Source organism: Ictalurus punctatus, chromosome 19 (assembly GCF_001660625.3).
Source record: "Ictalurus punctatus breed USDA103 chromosome 19, Coco_2.0, whole genome shotgun sequence".
Taxonomy (NCBI): domain Eukaryota; kingdom Metazoa; phylum Chordata; class Actinopteri; order Siluriformes; family Ictaluridae; genus Ictalurus; species Ictalurus punctatus.
This window is the reverse complement of record NC_030434.2, coordinates 317,501-342,570: the sequence shown is the minus strand read 5'-3', so window position 1 is coordinate 342,570 and position 25,070 is coordinate 317,501. Positions and strand designations below refer to the sequence as shown.

Here is a 25,070-nt window from a genome sequence, read left to right as displayed (position 1 = left end):
GAGGGCTGACAGTCTAGTCAGCCAAGGAAGAGATGTCCCACAGTGACAGAAGTTCAGTGGCAAAGTCTTGAAGTTGTTGGCAAATGGTGTGTGCTGAAGTATACTGGTGATTTGTACCCTAGTGTCATCACAGATACAAGTGAAATACATGTTGAGGTCCACTGTATGCAAAAGATTGGGGTCAACAGGTTTTTCTGGCCAGCCCGTGAAGATATCCTTTGGTACTTGTTTGAGGACATTGTGTGCATCATCCCACCCCTGAGGCCAGTCACAGGTTGTCACATGGAAATTGGGAAAGAAGTCTGGGCCAAACCAGAGAAGGGACAGGCAAGTTTGTTTTCATGTATTGAGTGCAATTCCAGCTAAAACACTCTTGTATGTAATTTCTGAACTGAATATTTTTTGTTTTGTAGATGAAGATAGAGAGAACTCAGGAGCCAGAAGCACCCACCATGACATGCTGACGGGAAAGGAGATACACCCGCCTCATTCTCTATCTCTGTTCTCTCTGTCTTCTCCTTCTCTCCCTTTCCATCTTCTTCACTGTGATGAACTACAAGCACATAGCACATTCCTTCAGAAATTTCTCTCTCACACACACATACAAGCTATGCACACACACACAGTCCAGATACACATTGTTACTCCGCGTTCTTTCCTGTTATGCAATGTTCACTCCTGTTATTAAGTTGTTTTTCTCTAAAAAAAAAAATAAAGTTAAACCACTGCTTTTCTCAATTGTGTTATGTCTATCATTTATCCAATAGCTTACTTAATTACATGACATAAAAATGATTCAAAGATTCTAAAGCCTGTTTCACACCACACCCTGCAACAGTACGTATTTTTTTCGGCATGCATGTTAACAAATGAGTGCAGCAGTGAAGCGGGACATTCGGTGTCGAGCCTTTTTTGTTGTTGCGCTGCTGGCGCTGAATTAAAGTGAATTAACGCGGTCAAATTTTTGAGCACCACACTCCAACACTGCCATTGCTCTACTCCTGCTCCATGTACAGTGTGAACCGACGAAAGCTCCTAAGCAACATGTTGTCGGTTTTACTGTATCAGTTCGAGCTTGATTCAGAAAATGCATATGATCAAGCAGAAGCAAGTTTGCAAACACAACTTTCAGGCAGAACATTTCACAGTGGTAAGTTTTTTTTAAAAGCCCGAGGACTTTTACATCCCTTCAAATGAGGTATGTGTCTAATTTTTAAACGACAGTTTTACTTGCTTTTTTAGATAATTAAACTACTTAAAGTGCCGCAGGCAGTCACATGCAAAACTATGCAACGAGAGTCCCGATTGAAGGGAAGGAGCCTTCGCCTTTTTATTCGTGAAAAGCTTGAGCCTACTAGCCAACTACCATTCTGACACTCCTCCCATTCGTGCTACCTCCCGTTTTGTTTTGTGGACCTACACCATTATCTATTGTGTTTCCATTTAGCCCTGGGAGGAGATAAGTCAGGAGGAGAGAAGTCCTCTGACTCATCTGCAAACTTTTTGTCACTATCCATCTTTATTGTGAGTGTTCTGAAGGCTCTCTTCCTCCCTTGCCTTTCCCTGCCAGGCCCACTCCCCCTCCCTTCTTCACACAGCCATCCACACCCATTTAAGCTGCATTTTACAAAAACATTGAGAGGTAGACTTGACCCTTTAAGTACAATGAGAAAATCAACATAAGTATTGTTGCAGTGGATTGCACTTTTTGCAAGCTATTTTTGTTCACTTTTTTGTTTTTATTTAAAAATCTAATTAGATTTATTTAACTGTTGACCTTTTTCGGTCCTATGACATTAACTTCTGATTTTAGTTTCCAAATTCTATATATATATTTTTTTTTAAAGAAAAGAACTTATATGACTGCAAAAAGTGGCCAAATGAGCTGAGAGGCTATCACTCAAGAGGCTGTGCTGTGCTTAACCGTTAACATTTACAGGCCTGTCGGCTCAAGCTGATATTTATTTGTTTATTTATTTATTTAAATCTAACGTTTCAAATAGGCTATAATGTTAAATTGCAAGGAAACATTAACCAGGGATTAATCAAGAATTTTGGACCCCATGAAGAAATTGCAATTTGCATTCGTATCTAAGCCCACAGTGTAGTGGTTCAAAAGCATGTAGGACACAAAGCTAAAAAATTTAAACTGTAGAAACATAAAAAAAAAATAATAATAATAAAAAAAAAACAAAAAGTTAGGCATGTTTAGTATAATATGATTGATCTTGCAGTGAATGAAAAAATGTGAAGTTAATCTAACTTCAAAGTTTGATGCATCTTAGGGTACTGATGCGGACATACATGATGTTGGAGTTCATTCCCCAGTCAATGCCCACTGATGAGTCTTCTTGTTAGCAAAATCATTGATCTTTACAGATCTTTAAAATCCAATTCTTTTGCTAATAGGCTTTCATTGGAGAGTGCAAGGCTGTTCAGTCTATCCTGAGACATTAATGATTTCAGGTAGTTTTTCACCAATTTCAACTTGCTGAAAGCCTGTTCACCCCCAAAAGCCGTCACAGGCAGTGTCCAGAAAATGCTCAATCCAAAACAAATTTCTAGTTCTTATATTTTTATTTCAGCTCAAACAATCTCCAGTTTCATTTCTATTGAACATTCCTGCTGAACACTTCTGCTGATCATTTCTGCTGAAAATGACTTTTTTCTCCCTTCCCTTTCAAACCCGCCCCCGCGCCCCCCCGGCTCATCACGGCTACCCAATAACTGTCGCTGGTTATATAGATATATTAAAACCTAAAAACACGCACAAAAATTTAAGTGGGAACTGTCTGTAAGTCCATAAAGTATACAATAAAGGGATGCCATTTACAAAAAAAAATTGTCCGTACAACCCCTCATCGTATACCTTATTTTCTCGAGTTTTAGAAAAAAAATTACGTCATTTAGCCACTGGGAGATAGATGGATATTTAGCAGACTTCCAATGCAACAGTAGGGAACATCTTGCTATAAGGGATGTGAAAGCAATAACATCCTTTTGTATCGAGTTCAGTGGAACTGAGGTGTCAGGAATCCCAAATACAGCAATCATTGGACAAGGTTTTAAATCTACTCTGAGAATAGTGGACATGATGGTTAAAAAAAAAAAAAAAAAAAAAAAAAAACCGTCCAAAAACCATGGAGATCAGGGCAGAAGAAAAACATATGGCCAAGATGACAGGGAGAGTCATGGCATTTATCATACTTGTCCTCTATGTCCGGATATATTACACAAAGTCTCGACTTGGACAGATGGACTCTGTGTAAAACTTTGAACTGGATAAGTCCAAGACGAGCACAAGTGGTGGTAGACTGTAACCTCCCTATAGCATGTTCCCAGCACTCCTCACTTATCTGTACTCCTAACTCTGTTTCCAACGTATTCCTAATTTTGGTACTCAACTCACTACCTAGCGCCAGAATAAAATCATAAATCCTAGAGATCATTCCTCTCTGATGTGAGGCGCAGAGGGGAAATCAGAAAAACATCTAGAAACAAAATTCCGAATTTGAAAATACCGAAAGAAATGCGTCACAGGGAGGTCATAAGTGGATGCCAGATTGGCAAAGCTATCAAACACACCATCGGCATACAGATTTCTAACTTGTTTAATGCCCTTGTCATACCACACTGAGAATGTGGAGTCAAAACACGATGGAGGAAATAGATGGTTGTTGACTAAAGGACCCAAAGAGGATGCACCTACAAATTTAAAGTGCCGTCTAAATTGATACCAAGTCTTAAGTGTGTTGAGAACAACTAGATTACCAGTATATAGGGAGAGTTTTGTAGGTAGAGAGGAATTGAGTAAAGCAGGTGAAGAGGATTCCCTACAAGACGATAGTTCCAATTTAGACCAAGAAGATCCAGGAGATTTAACCCAGTAGCAGAGTTTATGGATGTGCGCAGCCCAGTAATAGAATTGAAAATTGGGTAATGCAAGTCCTCCACTAAGTCTACATTTCTGCAATAAAGATGTACTAACCCTTGGTGGCTTCCCACCCCAAATAAAAGTACTAATTATCGTATCCAATGAATCGAAGAATGATTTTGGCAGAGAAGGAGGCACTTGCTGGAACAAGAAAATAAACTTCGGTAATATATTCATTTTGACGTCATTGATCCTGTCAATTAGAGAAAGGGGTAAGTTACCCCAACTCTGAATGTTAGATTTAACCTTTGAGATAAAGGGAGTGAAGTTAGCTGATAAAAGATTAGATAGAGAACTTGTCACGTTGATACCTAGGTATTTAAACCCTGACTGACTAAATCGAAACGGTAGATCTGACTGTTGGAGAGAAAATGCTGCAGTATTGACAGGAAAACAGTCGCTTTTATCTAAATTTAATTTATAACCAGAGACAACACCGAAGGACTCCAAAACACCCAAGACAGCAGGCATAGAGGCAATAGGATCGGTTACATACAATAACAAATCATCAGCATATATTGATAATTTGTATTCTACACCATATCGAACTATTCCTTTAAACAATGGAGAAGATCTTAATGCGATAGACAGAGGCTCCATAGCGACAGCAAAAAGCAGAGGGGATAAAGGACAGCCTTGACGAGACCCTCGTCTGAGAGTAAAATAATCAGAATAAGTATCGTTTGTCTGAACCCTGGCATTAGGGGTTGAGTAAAGGAGGCTAATCCAAGAAATAAACTTTTCCCCAAATCCGAACTTCCTCAAGACTGTAAACAAATTCTCACACTCAACCCTGTCAAATGCTTTTTCAGCATCTAATGAAATAACAATCTCAGGAAGCTCAGCAGAATGCTTTGAATAAATTATATTAAAGAGTGTGCGGGTATTAAAAAACAGTTGACATCCCTTTATAAAACCGTTCTGCTCTTCAGATATAATATAAGGGAGTACATTCTCTAAACGAGATGCCATTACTTTCACCAACACCTTTACATCTGCATTAAGCAGAGACAGGTCTATAAAAACCACAGGAGGATGGATCCTTACCCTCCTCAAGAAGGAGCACTATCATGGCTTGTGTCAGAGTTGGAGGAAAAGACCCACATTCCAAGGATTCGTTGAACAAAGCCAAAAGCAATGGAACTAATTTTCTAATAAATGTTTTAAAAAATTCAATTGGAAACCAGTCCGGGCCAGGGGCTTTGTTAGATTGCATAGTTTTAACTGAATTTAAAATTTCTTTAAGAGAGAGTGGGGAGTCCAGTTGCATGGCAGTATTCGAAGGGTTACAAAGGTTTTGAAGAAATGTATTCACTTTAGTATTGTCTGTAGGAAATTCGGACATATAAAGAGAAAACGATTTAAAAGTAGCATTAATTTCCATGGGATCTGTAGTGACAATATTATAAGTGTTTTTTATACTAGGTGTGGGTAGGGAAGTGGCCTGTCGCCGTAGCTGATGTGCCAGTAAACGACTTGGCCTGTTGCCATGTTCATAGTATGAACCACGAGTACATAACAGCAAGCATTCCGCCTCTTTAGTCGAAATAAGATTAAATTCTGCCTGCAAATCAAGACGCTGTTTAAGAAGAGGGGTTCAATGCACATCTCTGATCGAGGTTAATGATAGCAGATGTAAGTTCATTAACCCTAGCAGTGCGCTTTTTATTAGAGAGTGGAGTAAGAAATAATCTGTCCTCTGATATAGGATTTAAGTGTCTCCCATAATAATGAATAAGAGGTGGAGTCATTCTGATTGAAGAAAAGAAAGTCATCAATAGAAGTAGAAATTAACTCACAGAATTCACTGTCTGCCAAAAGAAGAGAATTAAATCTCCAAGGCGGTGGGCTACGTTTATAAATAGAAAGATGAATATCTAATTGTAGAGGCGCATGATCAGAAATTACAATACCCAAATAGTCAGAAGAGACTTCACAAGGATCAAGAGTGCTGTCTATAAAAAAAAATAATCAATACTCGAATAGGAATGATGCACCTGGGAGAAGAAATAAAACTTTTTAAGAGAGGGATTACGGGATCTCCAGGGACCAATCTCCCTCTCTCCTTTCGCCGAGCCCCACACGAATTTATGGAGATACTAGAGATCCAGATCCTTTCTGCCTCTGGATGGAGCTCAAATCTTCTCTAATTCCAGACTGCTGGGACTACGGCTGCTCCTAAGGCCATACAGACTTCATATAAGTCAATAATGAACTTTTTCACACTAACTGTTGTTACCCAGATGAGGATGGGTTCCCTTCTGAGTCGGGTTCCTCTCAAGGTTTCTTCCTCTTAAAACATCTTAGGGAGTTTTTCCTTGCCACCGTCGCCACTCAGTGGATTGCTCAGTTGGGATAAACTCACACCTTTAATATCTGTATACCGTGTTGATATTTCTGTAAAGCTGCTTTGAGACAATGTCTATTGTAAAAAGAACTATACAAATAAAATTGAATTAAAATTGAATTGAATCAACGAGACCGTTCTGACACATAAAATCGGAAAATGTTTAAGACATAGCAGATTGATTCAGAGAACGTGGATTAGATTGATCCGAGTTTGGGTCAAAAGCACAGTTTAAATCTCCCCCGAAAATCAACAGGTGAGTATTTAAGAAAGGGAGATTGCTCAACAATCTATTAGCAAATTCTACATCATCAAAGTTTGGAGCGTATACATTTACCAACAATACCTGTCTTTGCATTAGAGCACCAGCAACTATAATATATCTTCCATTCACATCAGCAATAACGCTAGTGGAGGAAAAATGTTGGTGACTGGACACCAACAACAAGGTGACTGGAATTCGGCTAGCTTTGCTGGTGCTTTAGCAATTGTGAGAAACGGAAAGCCATTCACAGATGGGGAGTATGCCAAAACATTCATGCTTGATGTTGCCAAAGAACTTTTTGACGACTTTTCGGATAAAGACAAGATCATCAAACGAATAAAAGACATGCCTCTGTCGGCAAGAACTGTTCACGATCGTACCATCATGATGGCAAATCAAATTGAGGCAACACAAGTGAAGGACATAAATGCAGCACCATTCTGTTCTCTCGCTTTGGATGAGTCAACAGACGCAAGCCATTTATCCCAGTTCAGCGTGATTGCAAGGTATGCTGTCGGTGACACTACGTGAGGAAAGTCTTGCTGTTTTGCCTATGAAAGGGACAACAAGAGGGGAGGATTTATTCAAGCCTCAATATCCAGAGAAATATCTCCTGGCTGTGGAATCAGGTTTTGTTTGTCAATGAACTGTAAGACTTTTACCCACATGGGATGACTGCATCAAATGTCTTGAAATAATTCTTCAAACCATTTGCCTTAGACTTGGCTTCACTTGCTCCTACTGTTGACCAATTTTGAAAGTCTTTTTTAATCAAAATTAACTTTCATGAGAATAAACATTTGATTATTGGTAATATCTATAGGCCCCTAGCTGCGGTGAGTCTACATTGTGCATTGTCAACTATAAATTCTGTATGCAGGTATAAAGACATGATTATTCTTGGTGACTTTAATTGCAACTGGCTTGATCGTTCTTCCTCTGGCGATAAAAATCTATTTGGTAGTGCAAATTTTGTTAAACTAATCAATGAACTGAATAGAGTGGATAGTCGGTCCTCATCCTTGTTAGACCTGATATTGGTCACTAATCTGAAAGGACAGTTAAATCTGGTGTCTTGTCTGGTTGTTTTAGTGATCATTTTATTATATTCTGTGTTTGGAAAATCAGAACCCCTTGTGCTCCTCCTAAATATATTAGATTGCATCAATTTAAAAATATTAATGCTGATCATTTCATACACAACTTTTTTTACACTAAATTTCTATTAACTGGGACAGGTTTCAGCTAATTCCATTTGCTGAAGATGCATGGGACTTCCTTCATTCTGAAGTTATCAAAGTTATTGATAAACATTTTCCTTTTAGAACGCTTACAGTCAAAAGTAATCACTTTCCCTGGATCAACTCTCATCTGATTAATCTTTTTAAACAAAGGGATAAAGCCTGGGACAAATATCATTCTTCTAAAGCTAACTTGGACTAGGAAATCTATAGACATCTTAGGAATCAATGTACGACTCAAACAAGGAATGCCAAATCCAAATACAATAGAGACTGTCTCTCTCATGACATTTTTAATCCCAAACAGTTTTGGAAGCACCTGAATCATGTTCTCAATAAAAGCAACAAAACTACTGTGAATCAACTAAGAGTTGATAACGTAAATATTACCGATCCTTTTTTTATTTCTCAGGCTTTATACCAGCACTTCATTTCTATCTGTGGACCCCAACGTGTTAACTCCTACGCTAAAGCTGGCTCCTCCACCTTGCCATTTGCTTCAAGCTCATTCTCTTTTAAAAGTAAAGTAAAGATGAGATCAGCGCTCAGTTCAAAAGCTTGCATCTCTGATGGTATGGGAATGCAATGGTGTCTATGGAATGGGCAGCTTGCACATCTGGAATGGCACCATCAATGCTGAAAGGTATTATACAGGTTTTAGAGCAACATCTGCTTCCATCCAGATTCCATCCCATCTTTACTTCTGAGACTCTGCCTCTCTAAGATACTCTTTTTATACCCAATCATGTTACTGACCTGTTGCCAACTAACCTCCAGCTGTTTGTTTTTAGTAACACTTACTTTTCCAGTCTTTTGTTGTCCCTGTCCCAAATCTTTTGGGACGTGTTGTGGCTACCAAATTCAAAATTACCTTATTTTTTTCCTTAAAATAGTACATTTCCTCAGTGTAAACATTTGGTATATGTTCTATGTTCTATTGTGAATTACATGAGTTTATGAGATTTGAAAATCATTGCATTCTGTTTTTTTTTTACATTTTACACAGCATCCCAATTTTTTTGGAATTGGGGTTGTAATTATAATGAGGTTAAATGATTAGGCTCAATTTTTTTTTATCTAAACATTTATCTAAAAAGGTCATTACTCACTCCAGTATCTGTAGTTTGTAATGTTCATCATCCCTAAGAGCAGAGAGCAGCTTCACTCCTGAGTCTCCTATTTTATTATTGTACAGATCCAGTTCTCTCAGGTGTGAGGGGTTTGATCGCAGAGCTGAAGTCAGAGCAGCACAGCCTTCATCTGAGACACCACACTTACACAACCTGCAGAGAGACACAATGACACAGTGTTTGTTGCAGATCAGCGATTTCCTCTGAAAAGTTCTTCCTTTAACAACATTATTGTTCAGTGTTTTTTTCTTATAGAAGACACATGAACTTCAGGGAATTATAGAGATTTCTGCAGGTGTTTTGCTTGTCCCCTTTGGTTTCGCTTCCACCTCCTTCAGTATTACATTCTGTGCTCTTAATGTATATCTGTACATTAAAACCTTCAGTAGTGAGCATGCACTGTGATCTCCTCTCATACACACACCTATTTATCCTGTTCTCAACTTCAGCTCTGTGTTACTATATGAATGTATTTAAGTCAGTGGGTTTCCTCATGGACATTATTTATTTAATCACAAAATGTGTGATAATACAGGATGATTTTAGGACCTTAGTGAAAGAACTCTCTGAATCTGTAAGGTTTTAATACTGCTTGTTTATTGAGAAGATATCTGGCAACCCTGTTCATAGAGGCTAGAAGAAGATGTATTCAATTAACTATTTCAGTTTTAAGAACAATAAAAAAAAACATCCAAAGTATTGTTGCTGTGGCTTACAATGTTTTTTTTTTTTTTTGCAATCTCTCCTTTGCTCCTTATTAAATGTAGATGTCTTGACCTTTTCATTTTTGAAAGTCTATTATTATTATTATTTAGATAATTTCCATTTCACTGCTGCTTTAAACCCTGCAGTTCACATACAATGCATTTAATTTATTTCCCAAGTGCAGTTTGTGTGATTAATTACAATGTTTTAGTAAATTTCACAGTAATTTCAGACACATTGCAGTCGCATCAAGTCACGTTTTGTGCTGCAGCTTCTCACATACGTACATCTGACCCAAAGACTCTGTGACAAATCATCACTGTGCAGTGAACGGAAGCTTCCTCCTCAGGACATCGATGATGAACCTTAAACTTCTGATTCAGTCTCACTATTAGAGAATGTGTCTTACTGAGGAGCAGGTCATGTGACTCTCAGAGAGATGATCTTACCTCAGTGTCTCCAGTTTACATTGAGGATTCTCCAGTAAATCAGAGAGACTCTTCACTCCTGAGTCTCCTAGTTTATTAGAGGACAGAAACAGTTGTCTCAGGTGTGAGGGGTTTGATCTCAGAGCTGAAGTCAGAGCAGCACAGCCTTCATCTGAGACACCACAATTATACAAACTGTAGAGAGACACAATGACACACTCTTTATCAACGGATTTTCATCTTGGTTTAAGACTTACTTTAAAGATGATGTGTTGGTAAAATAATTTTATTATTCAGAATGACATTTAATATCACCTGTTTATTCTAATTAACAATGTAATTAAAAATTATCAAACTGAGTGTTATATTTGGTCACGATCTCCCCTTCTGGCAACGCGCTCGGAGACATGAGAGGGCGCGCGCATGCACGAGCTACGTGCACGAGTGCTCAGATTTAAGATTTAAGAAAAAAAGAGAAAATCTATGGTTTACATAACAATCTTAGGTTTTTCATCAAAACAGGACTGAGTACCTCAACTCTAGTATTAACATAAACCAATGACTTATTAAATCTTGTGGGGATGTTGGCGCTGACGGGTAGAATAGCGCAGTGGTAATGTGGTTGTTGCAGAATCCCAGGGGCTCATTTCTCAGCTCGGTGAGAGTGTGGAGTTCGATTTTATTCAGGGCATTTAAAATATATGATCAAATCATGTTGGATGTACAAAAAAAATTATGTTAATGTTACTCAATTCAGTCAAGTGGAACCAATGTACACGTGAATTAAGTAAATTCAATGAACTTTTCTTCAGTGTGTGGACTTCTTTGTTCACTTTAAACACATTTTTTCAATACTGAAAATTTAAATCTACAGTGAGGGAAAGAAGTATTTGATCCCCTGCTGATTTTGTACGTTTGCCCACTGACAAAGAAATGATCAGTCTATAATTTTAATGGTAGATTTGTTTGAACAGTGAGAGACAGAATAACAACAAGAAAATCCAGAAAAACGCATGTCGAAAATGTTATAAATTGATTTGCATTTTAATGAGGGAAATAAGTATTTGACCCCCTCTCAATCAGAAAGATTTGTGGCTCCCAGGTGTCTTTTATACATTTAACGAGCTGAGATTAGGAGCACACTCTTAAAGGGAGTGCTCCTAATATCAGTCTGTTACCTGTATAAAAGACACCTGTCCACAGAAGCAATCAATCAATCAGATTCCAAACTCTCCACCATGGCCAAGACCAAAGAGCTCTCCAAGGATGTCAGGGACAAGATTGTAGACCTACACAAGTCTGGACTGGGCTACAAGACCATTGCCAAGCAGCTTGGTGAGAAGGTGACAACAGTTGATGCGATTATTCACAAATGGAAGAAGCACAAAAGAACTGTCAATCTCCCTCGGCCTGGGGCTCCATGCAAGATCTCACCTCGTGGAGTTGCAATAATCATGAGAACAGTGAGGAATCAGCCCAGAACTACACGGTAGGATCTTGTCAATGATCTCAAGGCAGCTGGGACCATAGTCACCAAGAAAACAATTGGTAACACACTACGCCGTGAAGGACTGAAATCCTGCAACTCCCGCAAGGTCCCCCTGCTCAAGAAAGCACATATACATGCCTGCTGAAGTTTGCCAATGAACATCTGAATGATTCAGAGGACAACTGGGTGAAAGTGTTGAGGTCAGATGAGACCAAAATGGAGCTCTTTGGCATCAACTCAACTCGCCGTGTTTGGAGGAGGAGGAATTCTGCCTATGACCCCAAGAACACCATACCCACCGTCAAACATGGAGGTGGAAACATTATGCTTTGTGGGTGTTTTTCTGCTAAGGGGACAGGACAACTTCACCGCATCAAAGGGACAATGGACGGGGCCATGTACCGTCAAATCTTGGGTGAGAACCTCCTTCCCTCAGCCAGGGCATTGAAAATAGGTCGTGGATGGGTATTCCAGCATGACAATGACCCAAAACACACGGCCAAGGCAACAAAGGAGTGGCTCAAGAAGAAGCACATTAAGGTCCTGGAGTGGCCTAGCCAGTCTCCAGACCTTAATCCCATAGAAAATCTGTGGAGGGAGCTGAAGGTTCAAGTTGCCAAACGTCAGCCTCGAAACCTTAATGACTTGGAGAAGATCTGCAAAGAGGAGTGGGACAAAATCCCTCCTGAGATGTGTGCAAACCTGGTGGCCAACTACAAGAAACGTCTGACCTCTGTGATTGCCAACAAGGGTTTTGCCACCAAGTACCAAGTCATGTTTTGCAAGGGGGTCAAATACTTGTTTCCCTCATTAAAATGCAAATCAATTTATAACATTTTTGACATGCATTTTTCTGGATTTTCTAGTTGTTATTCTGTCTCTCACTGTTCAAATAAATCTACCATTAAAATTATAGACTGATCATTTCTTTGTCAGTGGGCAAACGTACAAAATCAGCAGGGGATCAAATACTTTTTTCCCTCACTGTAAGAAAAGAACATATGTTTTCATTGGTAAAAAAGGAGAACATGGAATTCATTCAACGCTACTTTGAGGAAGGACATACATATTTACACATGCACACACAAATCTTTGACTTTCTATGCTACACCATGCTTTCTACATGACTGTCTGTACTGAACCCCTCCCAAATCTAATTGAATCCACACTTTGAACTTGAACTCGTCACTTACATTCTGCAAAAACCACGTTGCCACTGTGCTATTCTAGCACACACATGATCATAGTTTACATAATTTAATCTTGCAAATAGAAACTTGTTTAAATTAAGATTAGCATAAGCGATGAGAAACGTAATTTTTTTGTAAACCATATGTAATATTTTTTCTTAACTCTAAGTGACCAAACATTCCAGTTTTTCAGTGTATTTAAAAAAAAGACTCTGTCTGCAAGAATAAGAAAATAAGCGTTAGTTAATAAGGATAGGAGTATCTCCTATATCTGCCCTCCTCTCATTAAGTCTCTCTCTATAATATAATTCACACAAAGAAATCACATACAGTTTATACTCAGTATCTCACAAAAGTGAGTACGCATTTCACATTTTTGTAAATATTTGATTATATCTTTGTAATGTATATCTGTATATCTTCAGTAACACTGAAGAAATGACACTTTGCTACAATGTAAAGTAGTGAGTGTACAGCTTGTGTAACAGTGTAAATTTGCTAAACCACTGGCAACAAAAGTGAGTACACCCCTAAGTGTAAATGTCCAAATGACATTTTCTACAACTGTGGATAAGAAACTAACTTCAGTCTTGTCACGTAACTAACGTTAAGCTGTTTAAACTGCTACTTAACTGGATCGAATGAAGACATTTGAATGATAAAGAAATATGTCTTTACATATATGCATCTACAAACCATTCAGTAGCTACTCATATTTCTGTCAGTTTTTTTAATGCAACTACAATACAGTTTCCCTGCTGCTGAGCACTCAGCTCTGTTCTTTCCGCCATGTGAGAGACAGCTCCACTTTTAATGGTATGGGCATGGCTAATTTTCAGAGCACGTTCCACTCCAAAATCAGTTGACCAATAGAGATTTAAAGTGAAAACCATTCTGAGACCCACCCCCTGTAAAAAATTGCCAAAAGTCACCAAAAAGAACAGTATAAATTTTAGTCAATCAGAAGTAATGTTTTTAAAAAAAATATTTTGATTTGATTCTCATTACTTAGCTTGTGGATTTTATTATTTCATCAAGTTAAATTATTTCATAAAGATTTTATTGTTTCACAAAAGTTTAGACAAAATTAACTCCATATAAAACTGATGGACATTAAAAATGTCTACAAATTGGGTTCATCAGGTCTTACAGGTTTAGGACGTGAATTTCACCTTAAATAAAACTTCTACAGAAGAATGACATGAAGACAAAGGGACAAATGTGCTGAACCTTTTGTGCATTTGAGGAAGAATTGCCCAAAAAATAAGTATAAAAATTGGAAGTGAGTCTGGTTATATATTCTGCTCAATTTAATGAAGTTTGTGAGATTCACAGTCATCAGTTTTACACGTTATTTTGTCCACCTCTAAAAACCAGGTGTAAATCAGCACCATGTGTGTTGTTGGGAGCAGTTGCCAGGTCCCTGGGTTTAAGGAGGAACTGAACTATTTTTGACTCACTAGCGTGGATTGATTTCTTTGACTGTGGATTGGAGTTTTGACATTTTTGAAAGTCTATTATTATTATTTAGATAATTTCCATTTCACTGCTGCTTTAAAACCTGCAGTTCACATACAATGTATTTAATTTGTTTCCCAAGTGCAGTTTGTGTGATTAATTACAATGTTTTAGTAAATTTCACAGTAATTTCAGACACATTGCAGTCGCATCAAGTCACGTTTTGTTCTGCAGCTTCTCACATACGTACATCTGACCCAAAGACTCTGTGATAAATCATCAGTGTGCAGTGAAAATAAACAATATTCCTCCTCAGGACAGTCTCACTATTAGAGAATGTGTCTTACTGAGGAGCAGGTCATGAGACTCTCAGAGAGATGATCTTACCTCAGTGTCTCCACTTTACATTGAGGATTCTCCAGTACAGCAGAGAGACTCTTCACGCCTGAGTCTCCTACATTATTATAGGATAGATCCAGGTCTCTAAGGTGTGAGGGGTTTGATCTCAGAGCTGAAGTCAGAGCAGCACAACCTTCATCTGAGACACCACAACACTCCAACCTGTAGAGAGACACAACAACACACTTTTCCTCAACAGATTTTTATCTTGGTTTACTTGTTATGATGATGATGATGATGTGTTTGTCATGATGGACTTTCTGCTCTCCCTTCACCAATCACAAGATATGATTAAAATTGACCAAAACACTACCACTGCAAGGCCAGAAATTGGTTGGGCCTGGGTAAAACAGGGTGGGTACAGCTTTGGAAATAAAACTCAAAAGCCAGCAGTCGCTCAAAAGTTGCATTTTACAGGAGCGTTTCTCATTAAAGACAACTACAATTTAATTCAATGAAACACCAGCTACAAGGAACGAAAATGCTACAGCCAGACTATGTGAAATAAAGTCACATTTTGGGCAGCTTTCCCAATCAATAATGACACATCATAAACAAAATAGTGTTGCACTGCTTTTCAACTTTTCAGCAGGTCCACTAAGACTACAACAGGAAGTTAGAAAATGTGCAGACAGAGACCAAGATGTTTGTTGTGTTTAACTGTTAACATGCAGGCCTGTCAGCTCAAACGTAGCATTTTATTTAATTTAAATGTAATGTTTCTTATAGGCTACGATGTTAAATCATGAGGGAACATCTAACCCATGAAATTAGGACAAAATATTGTTTCAGAACAAACCGACAAATCACGAATTATTTCAGATAAGGTTTATTTTAAATCTATTAGGAGAACCATTATAACTGTGTTTGTTTTTTTTTCCCCAAGATATGTTTTTGGTTGTGGTGATAGTTCACCCAGGTTGTGGTGGTTTATTCACCCAGGCGAACAGTAGCTGGTAAGTGTTTCTTTCTTGATTTTTAGTTTAAACTGGTTTTAGCATCGGCTGTCAGATAGAAGCTGTAACTGCGGTTCATTGTTGCTACGAGCTGTGTACACATTGCTGGATTAGAGCTAATTCCGATATTCATAATCAGTTCCAGTCGGGAGTCACTCTTTCACGCGATTACACTTTGTTTTGCTAATTAAAGAGGCATGCCCAGCTGTGAAGGAGCCCACCACAGTATATAAGAACTAGGAAACGCTTAGGCGGAAGCATCAGGGGAATCCTCAGCCCTTGTCATGTGAAGACTGAGCTCATGTAAAGACCTGCGAGCCCTCACGCAATCTGCGATCAATTAATGACCGATGCTTAGTAGTGCCTACTTAGCTTGGCTCAAGGTCCCTTTCCAGAACCTTCACACTAACTGTCCCTCAGTGGTGGAATGAACTTCCAACCTCAATCCGGACAGCAGAATCTGTCACTATCTTCAAAAAACAGCTAAAGACCCACCTCTTCTGTGAACACCTAACTAACCCCTAAAATGCCAACCCCACACTATCCTTAAAAAAAAAAAAAAAAAAAACCCTACTCTGACACTTACACCTCTACTCTGTGCACTTTGCTGTTCTAGAATTCAAGTATAGATCTTGTATGGTAGCATTACTTGTATTGTTCTCCGCTTGATATATCGGTTTGTTTGTATTTCCTCATTTGTATGTCTCTTTGGATAAAAGTGTCTGCTCAATGAATAAATGTAAATGATATGTAAAATTATTTTATTCAAGTGATGATTTTAACAGAAGAAATAGTCAGAATGGACCACTGCCCCATCAAATTTTTATTAAATAAATTCACACAAAACTACAGTGAAAGCCTTTGACTGAAAAAAGGAAACCAGGCCTACTCTATTTCCTGTGATTAAAGATGACGTGAACAGACAGACATCTTTTTTTATTACAGTTAAAATGACTTTGTTTTGGCATTGCCCCATGCACTCCTGAACCTAGGGCTGCACAATTAATGGAATATCGATCGCGATTACGATTTTGACTGCCCACTATTACATGAACATGATCGACTGCGATATTGATGTTTAAAGTTCGACCTCCGCTCATAGAAAACTCTGCTGCAGAGCAAATCAAGCGCTTCCTAAACTTGCAGCCATTCACCATAGAGTGCCACAGGGATGACGTCATTTTGTAATGACAAATCCCGGAAATGAGAGCATTCTAGCGCTCGAGCTGTCAGTTTCGCTGCGAGCTCCAGCGCTTGTGTGAGGGGAAATCGTGACATTAACATGTTGCTAAATGGCACTACAGAGGTTGTTGGGGACATTAAACGTCATCACGCTGAACAGGAAAAAACTTTGCGGATAAACTCAGGGCTCTACAGTGAGACCATTTCACTCGCATTTGCGACTGAAAAGTACTTTGTGCGACTGTGAATAAATATTTATTTGCGGTGCGAGTGACCTGTTTGGAGTTGTATAATACAATCAGAATAAAAACTAAAACTCCAAAATGTATCTACACCACACAACAGTTACTTTCACACTGCTTTTCATCTCCTGTGTCAACCGAACAAGTGTGTAAATACTGCAAAGAAGCCATTATGATGACGAGAGTAACTCTGTACATCATCTGCTTCTCTCAACTTCCCGATCTCACAAACCGCCATCTTTTATTGATGACACAGAATGACCTGAACCTGCAACTGTGACCTGCTCGTGTAGACACAGCGGTGTCAGGCGGAGTAAATTAATAATAATGCTAACGCGACAAGGTGGGTTTAATTCAAACTTCCTTATGAACTAATTCCTCACCAATCATAATCAACAGTAGCAACTGTTCTGTCTGTACACATGGAGTACATTGCCGCTCTCCTTCACCAACTCTAATACACAGTGCATTCACTTTATTTAAACTCACAGTTATCAGATGTCACCAGAAAAGTCAACTCCAGTTTCCATGTTTTGATTTAATCCAACAAACACACAATATTATCAGCAGACATGGAACACTGTACTGGAGAAACCCATCTAAAACTGATCAACAAAAATAAAACTACTAAAACTGTAAAGACAGAAAATGTGCTTAGTTATAAATAAATCATTTAATATAAAAAATAGATATTATAATAACTTCATAAAATATCAATAAAATGGGAAATGAAATAATTACTATGGGTTGCATTTAATATCAATTTGACATTAAGCTTAGTTTGCTTTTCCTTAGAAAGCTATTAGCCTTTTTCCTAATATGGATCATGCTTGTGTTAGTCTGCTTTTAATTAGAACTCTTTATTGTTTAAAATATTTAAAAATAAATATTTTATGCTTGCTTCTTTATCAATTAACCAACAGTATTTCTCATTGCTATTATTTTAATTCACTTAACAGTGACCATGAGCAGAGAGCTTACATTTAACTGTTTATGACCTCTTGAAAGAAAAGTTTGGTATCTGGATCGGTTTCGGTCGTAAAAATCCTGATCGGTGCATCTCTAATGAGCACCATTAAACTAAAGTGCTTTTCATCTGACGGGTAAATGAACTCACGCAATCACATCCTATATGAGATTATTCAGATATATACACAATATACACAGAGCGGTTTGAGAACTGACTCCAGCCCAGAACCATGACAGTGGAAATGTCCAATAGTGTAGCTTTAAATATATTTAAGAGGAGCAGACTTCAAACACTGAACATTGAGGTTTATTGTATTTGTTTACAAGGTAAACAGGTTAATGGTTGTTTTGTGCATACAGTCTGTAAAATGAACTGAAAATATTAAATTTAGTCTATCAGAAGGTAAATTAATTTGTCATGGCTCACAATATGTTCCTAAATTCTGTCATAATTGACAAGCTCGTTTTCTCATGCCTAATCGTATGTTATATTGTGGTACATTAATGTTACCATCTCTAAAAAACTAAGCTTCAACTCTGCTCCTAAATTTTTACTGTGCTCCTAAATTTTTGTAATTAGGAGCACTCCTAAAAGAAACTGTTACTGTAGAGCCCTGGGTGTAGTTTGTTTATAGTACACGGTTAGCTTTTTATTTCTGGAGATTGTATTTAGGCTTCAAACTTCTTAAAAGTTGTGTTCATTTGTGAAAATTATCTTGATGGACAAAACGTTTTAGTGTTGTAAACTTTTGTTGATCACAGAGATTATTTTTTAAAATAATTCAGATATGGGAAAATCCTATTGGGATTTTGACGAGGGAAACCGGTGTGATGATAACTTCCAGGTTCCAGTACAAAATGACATCATCCCTCCATTACCGCTCTATTGGGTGATTTGGCTGCATCTCTCCTCCTGTAAACACTGTTATTGCCTATTCTGCAAAGGCTTAATTTGTTTTCATTTGATTGCATATTTTCATTTGGTTGATGATATTTTTATTTTCACTTATCCCATATTTTGGGCACAATTTTATTTATATTTTGCTTCTACGAGATGATTCACATTAAGGACCAGTCTAATTTGATGCAAAGATTTGTACATTAGCAGGAATGTAGCACAACATGGAGGTGAAAGCAGTTGTCTGTTTATTTAAATGTGAAAGTGCAATAAAAATATTTTGTCACTAAAATCAATTAATAATCATGATAAATAATCGTGATCTCAATATTGATCAAAATAATCGGGATTATCATTTTGGCCTTAATCATGCAGCCCTACCTGAACCAACTGCAGTTCTGTTCTTCAGCTCTCAGATGAGTCCAATCTCCACTCTGACAGCATGCTCAAGTGTTAACACAAACTGAAATACTTTTCATCTTATTATATCCTCTGATTACCGTGTACAATTGTCAGGGGGAAAAGACACGGTGTGGTGTCTGATTCAGAGAAGGTAAACTCTTTATTGAACTAGTCTGTTACACGGCTACACACCACACAGAAATGTTACTGAGCCACATCATTCAACGCAACTTCTTAAAGCAGCAGCTCCTAGTGCATGAAAACTGGGGTTTGTGAATAATGTTAACATTATAACAGCGCATTTTGGGTGGGCCAGACATCCTAATGGATGGGCCCAGGCCCCTTGTAGCTTCACAACTGCTGCTGTTATTTAGTATTATTGATATTATGTGTACTAGAGCTATGTTGTTATGTTAGAGCTTAGAGTTATGAGAACTTTTCTCTGTTTATCTCTATGTTTAATACATGTATCTAGTTATAAATTTATTTATTTATTTAATGCATCAATTATTCTGGAGAGAAATCATTATCATTTTATGACCAATCTATTTGTTCTGAATGTTGTACTGTTACAGAAAATTTCAGGTGAAAATAACTCTTACCTCAGTATCTCCACTTTACAGTTAGGATTCTCCAGTCCAGAACAGAGACTCTTCACTCCTGAGTCTCCTAATTTAGTATAGGACAGATCCAGTGTTTTCACAGACAGGTGCAGTTCTCGCAGATTGGAGGTTTCTGAGCTGAGCGCTGAGACCAGAGCTGACCAACTTCTCATTACAAGTGAATCACACCTGATACTGAAGGAAATAAAATAATACATAATGAACTAACACTAGTGCAAATTCTCAAAAAAGTCCTCAAAGTTTCCACTGAATCTTCTCATTTTTATAAATGCTAAAAGTAGAAACACCAGTTAGACAATATGCTTAAGGGGACACTCCAGCCAACATCTAAAATCTAAACATCCATACATCTGTTGTAAACATCCCCAGGGCCGTATCTTCCCATAAGTGCTATAATCAGTAGCTTAGGGCCCCCAGACCACCAGCAGGCCCTGTGAGTTTTAAAATAGATGTTAAAAAAAGCACAATTTACTATCATTTAGCAAATGATTTATGTTAATAGACAATCACAGGGGCTTTAGTGCAGTAACAGAAACTGCAATTTATGTAACTAAATTAGGTAACTAGTGTAACTAATGTCAGAAATTCATGAAGAAGCGACGATCATGAATCTCTCTGGAGTGCAAAAACACAAAGGAAAAGGTAGAAGGGGTGAAACAGACCAAAACCACCATTTAAAAAATTAATATAATTCATTAATTTTAGTCAATTTGTCCACTTTCCTATTTCCACTTGTTGATGTAATTAATATGGATAAAGTTCATGCTAACTACAGTTAACTAGCTAGTATCTAGAGTAGGGTTGCCTCCCGCACCGTATAATATGGGATTATCCCTTATTGAAAAATAAAATGCTGTGTCTCTTATTGAGCTAAGACAAGATGAGATTTGTCCCGTATTCTCATACACATCGTTTCATATATCGTCATCACAGTGGTGAGAAAAACAATACAGAGATAATCATCAGCAGCTAAATAGCAGAGTGAATTCACTCAGTACCTATTACCTCAGAGTTCCCCTGAGGAGGATATGGCATGTTGCTGGTGTTGTTTGATATATATATATATATTTTTTATGTTATATACTGTTCTTTTTAGATATCTGATTGAATGATGAGGATTTTCCTGAATATCATTTACTGAAAAAAAAACCCCATAAAATAATTAGGCTCTTAGACTAATTAGTAACTGGGAAATTCTCAAGCTAGCTAACACCAGGCTAATTATTTCATTAGAGAATATAACTTAGGCCTAATCAACCACAGTCATGCTGATAATATTCCATCCATTCTCAGAGATTATGCACTAAAGTCTAGGATTATTAGACAGATTTATGTCATATTTCATAAATATTGTAGTTTATATTCTATACATGTCACTACTACACGTCCATAATGCGACTAAAACAGGAGTACTCCACCTGTCTTAATTAGATTATTGCTTACTTCAATTATGACCTTAATTAGATTAAGGTAAGTAAAAATTGCTGTTTACATGGTAGTTTCTTAATTAGAGTATGGTCTTAATCGGATTATTGTTGTCCATGTAAATGCAGCTAATAACAGTTTCTCCTGTATATTATAATTCATAAATATTATATATTAAAAGAAGCTATACTTTAAAAAACAATCTTTTTTTAATTTAAGTCCATACAATGTTAAACTATCATTCTTCTATAATTATTGATGTTGTTGAAATAACAATTGTAAATAGAACTGTTAAAAATGGTTTAAAAGCAGCAACATTTTAACAAGTAGAACTCAATGTGAACTGTATGAATGAGGATGCTCCAACAAGTCTACTCCACCTTACTAATGTGTATGCCTCAAATACCCTACAAATTTACTTCAAACAGGAAGGAAGCTATTGAAGATAAATTATTTCAGACATTTGACCTTGTTGCGACTTTGACCCTGTTTGGATCAATTCCAAAATCAGTTCATCTGCTGGTTATGATGATAATTCCATATAAATCCTACAAACATTTAACAACTCGTTCTAGTTCTACATCTATAGCAACTCAGATGATCACAACCAGTGAAGAAATAATTTTCCTTATTTATATCCTTTTACTAAGTAGCCTAATGATCATTGCCAGGAATTTGGCTAGTGTTGAGAGCAGGATTTCAAGAAGTGGTCTGCTCTGCCTCTGTCTTTGGTTGGCCATATTAATTTGATTAAAATGACGGTTCTGCCACACATTTTATACCTATTTTCAAATATGCCCATATTCATAAGAAAATATTTTTTCTCCAACCTAGATAAGTTATTGGGCTCCTTTTTGTGAGGAGGCAAATCCCCCATATTGGAAAATCCTTTTTGCAGAAGCTTTAGTGCCAAGGAGTGATGGCATTGCCCAACTTTTTATTTTACTATTGGGCCAGCAATATTCAAAAAGTTGTGCATTGGATGTCAGCTTGGGTTCCGCAATCAATTCCTGTGTAGGAAGCATGCACCAAATTTTTCTCCTAAGTCCTTGGTTTGTGCATCACTTCCGATATCAGGAATCACCTAATCCAGTAGTTGTACATACGTTAAGAATCTGCAGATGAGGAGTTTCATAAAGTCAATATTCAAGTCTTTTCCTAAATTACCTGCTCCTTCAGTCATTGATATACTGCTGGACTTAAAACTAGAGGGCAGAGCAGTAACTTCTTGCATATATTCTCTTATAAGCACCATAGATCCACAGACCCTAAATTATGTTAAAAACTCTTGGCAACTTGACCTGGGTAGAGACTTTACTGATATGGAATGGGGTGGTATTTTAGACAAAGTATGTTCATCACCACCTTGTGCCAGACATGCCCTCATTCAACTTAAAATAATTTATAGGCTACATTTCACCAATTCAAAATTAGCTAGGATATATCCGGCTATTAGTCCTGCATGCAACAGATGCCTACGCTCGCCAGCCGCAACAGCCCATATGTTCTGGCCATGCCCAAGATTGGAGGGGTTTTGGGAAAATGTCTTTAAATCTTTTAGTGATATGTATGGTGTCTCAATTGACCCTGACCCCATTAGCGGTCCACGGCACTAGTCCTAAAATATCGTGCTTCTGGAAAGAATGTATAAGGTAATCGCCTTTACCACACTGTTGGCAAGCTGTTTAATTCTTCTCTATTGGAAAAAAGCTGAACCCCCACACATAGTAGATGGATTAAAGTGATGTATTATATCCAGCTCGGAACAATCTAATTCACTGTCCGAGGTTCAAAAAGCAATTTTTGTTGAAATGTGGTTACCTTTCCTAACGTATTTGGATGTGGACCTACTTTCTTTCTTTATATTCTCTTGCGAGGTGAATTTCTGATCCCCCCCGTTTTTTTTCCATCGCCTTTGGACTGTACTGTTTGAGACAGGTATAAGGTGGTTGATTCCTTTCTTCATTTATTAATTGATTTTTTTTCACTTATTTATCTACTCCTTTTCTTATTTATTTGTACTATTGGTACACTTATATAATTATATGTATATTATCTCACAAAAGTGAGTACACCCCTCACATTTTTGTAAATATTTGATTATAACTTTTCATGTGACAACACTGAAGAAATTACACTTTGCTACAAGATAAAGTAGTGAGTGTACAGCTTGTGTAACAGTGTAAATTTGCTGTCCCCTCAAAATAACTCAACACACAGCCATTAATGTCTAAACCGCTGTCAACAAAAGTGAGTACACCCCTAAGTGAAAATGTCCAAATTGGGCCCAAAGTGTCAATATTTTGTGTGGCCGCCATTATTGTCCAGCATTGCCTTAACCCTCTTGGGCATGGAGTTCACCAGAGCTTCACAGGTTGCTACTGGAGTCCTCTTCCACTCCTCCATGACGACAATCACTGAGCTGGTGGATGTTAGAAAACTTTTGGCCCTCCACCTTCCATTTGAGGATGCCCCACAAATACTCAATAGGATTTAGGTCTGGAGACATGCTTGGCCAGTTCATCACCTTAACTCTCAGCTTCTTTAGTGTGTTTGGGGTCGTTATCATGCTGGAATACTGCCCTGCGGCCCAGTCTCTGAAGGGAGGGGATTATGCTCTGCTTCAGTATATCACAGTACATGCTTGACTGTAGGCAAAACACACTTGTCTTCGTACTCCTCACCTGGTTGCCGCCACACAAACTTGACACCATCTGAACCAAATAAGTTTATCTTGGTCTCATCAGACCACAGGACATGGTTCCAGTAATCCATGTCCTTAGTCTGCTTGTCTTCAGCAAACTGTTTGCGGGCTTTTTTGAGCATCATCTTGAGAAGAGGCTTCCTTCTGGGACGACAGCCATGCAGACCAATTTGATGCAGTGTGTGGCGTATGGTCTGAGCACTGACAGGCTGACCCCCGACCCTTTTAACCTCTGCAGCAATGCTGGCAGCACTCGTGTGTCTATTTCCCAAACACAACCTCTGGATATGATGCTGAGCACGTGCACTCAACTTCTTTGGTGGACCATGGCGAGGCCTGTTCTGAGTGGAACCTGCCCTGTTAAACCGCTGTATGGTCTTGGCCACCGTGCTGCAGCTCAGTGTCAGGGTCTTGGCAATCTTCTTATAGCCTAGGCCATCTTTATGTAGAGCAACAATTCTTTTTTCAGATCCTCAGAGAGTTCTTTGCCATGAGGTGCCATGTTGAAATTCCAGTGACCAGTATGAGGGAGTGTGAGAGGGATGACACCAAATTTAACACACCTGCTCCCCATTCACACCTGAGACCTTGTAACACTAACAAGTCACATGACACCGGGGAGTGAAAATGGCTAATTGGGCCCAATTTGGACATTTTCACTTAGGGGTGTACTCACTTTTGTTGCCAGCGATTTAGACATTAATTGCTGTGTGTTGAGTTATTTTGAAAGGGACAGCAAATTTACACTGTTACACAAGCTCTACACTCACTACTTTACATTGTAGCAAAGTGTCATTTCTTCAGTGTTGTCACATGAAAAGTTATAATCACATATTTATAAGAATGTGAGGGTGTTCTCACTTTTGTGAGATACTGTGTGTGTATATATATATATATATATATATATATATATATATATATATATATATATACATACATACATACATACACACACATATATACACATACACATACATACATACATATATATATATATACACATATACATACATACATTATATATATATATACAGTGAGGGAAAAAAGTATTTGATCCCCTGCTGATTTTGTACGTTTGCCCAC

General features: G+C 37.9%; 1 protein-coding gene across 4 annotated transcripts in view; it reads right to left on the bottom strand.

Moving 5' to 3' along the window:
* The window catches only part of LOC108279530 (NACHT, LRR and PYD domains-containing protein 3), a 71,358-nt gene that overhangs the window by 15,935 nt on the left and 30,353 nt on the right, over positions 1 to 25,070 (bottom strand). For all 4 annotated transcript variants that reach the window (XM_053688335.1, XM_047162191.2, XM_047162192.2 and 1 more), the window contains exons 7-10: positions 19,838 to 20,032; positions 14,575 to 14,748; positions 10,072 to 10,245; positions 8,897 to 9,070 (exon numbers count right to left, since the gene is read on the bottom strand). In XM_053688335.1, coding sequence (XP_053544310.1) covers positions 8,897 to 9,070; positions 10,072 to 10,245; positions 14,575 to 14,748; positions 19,838 to 20,032 — 717 coding nt within the window. The remainder of the gene's footprint in view (positions 1 to 8,896; positions 9,071 to 10,071; positions 10,246 to 14,574; positions 14,749 to 19,837; positions 20,033 to 25,070) is intronic.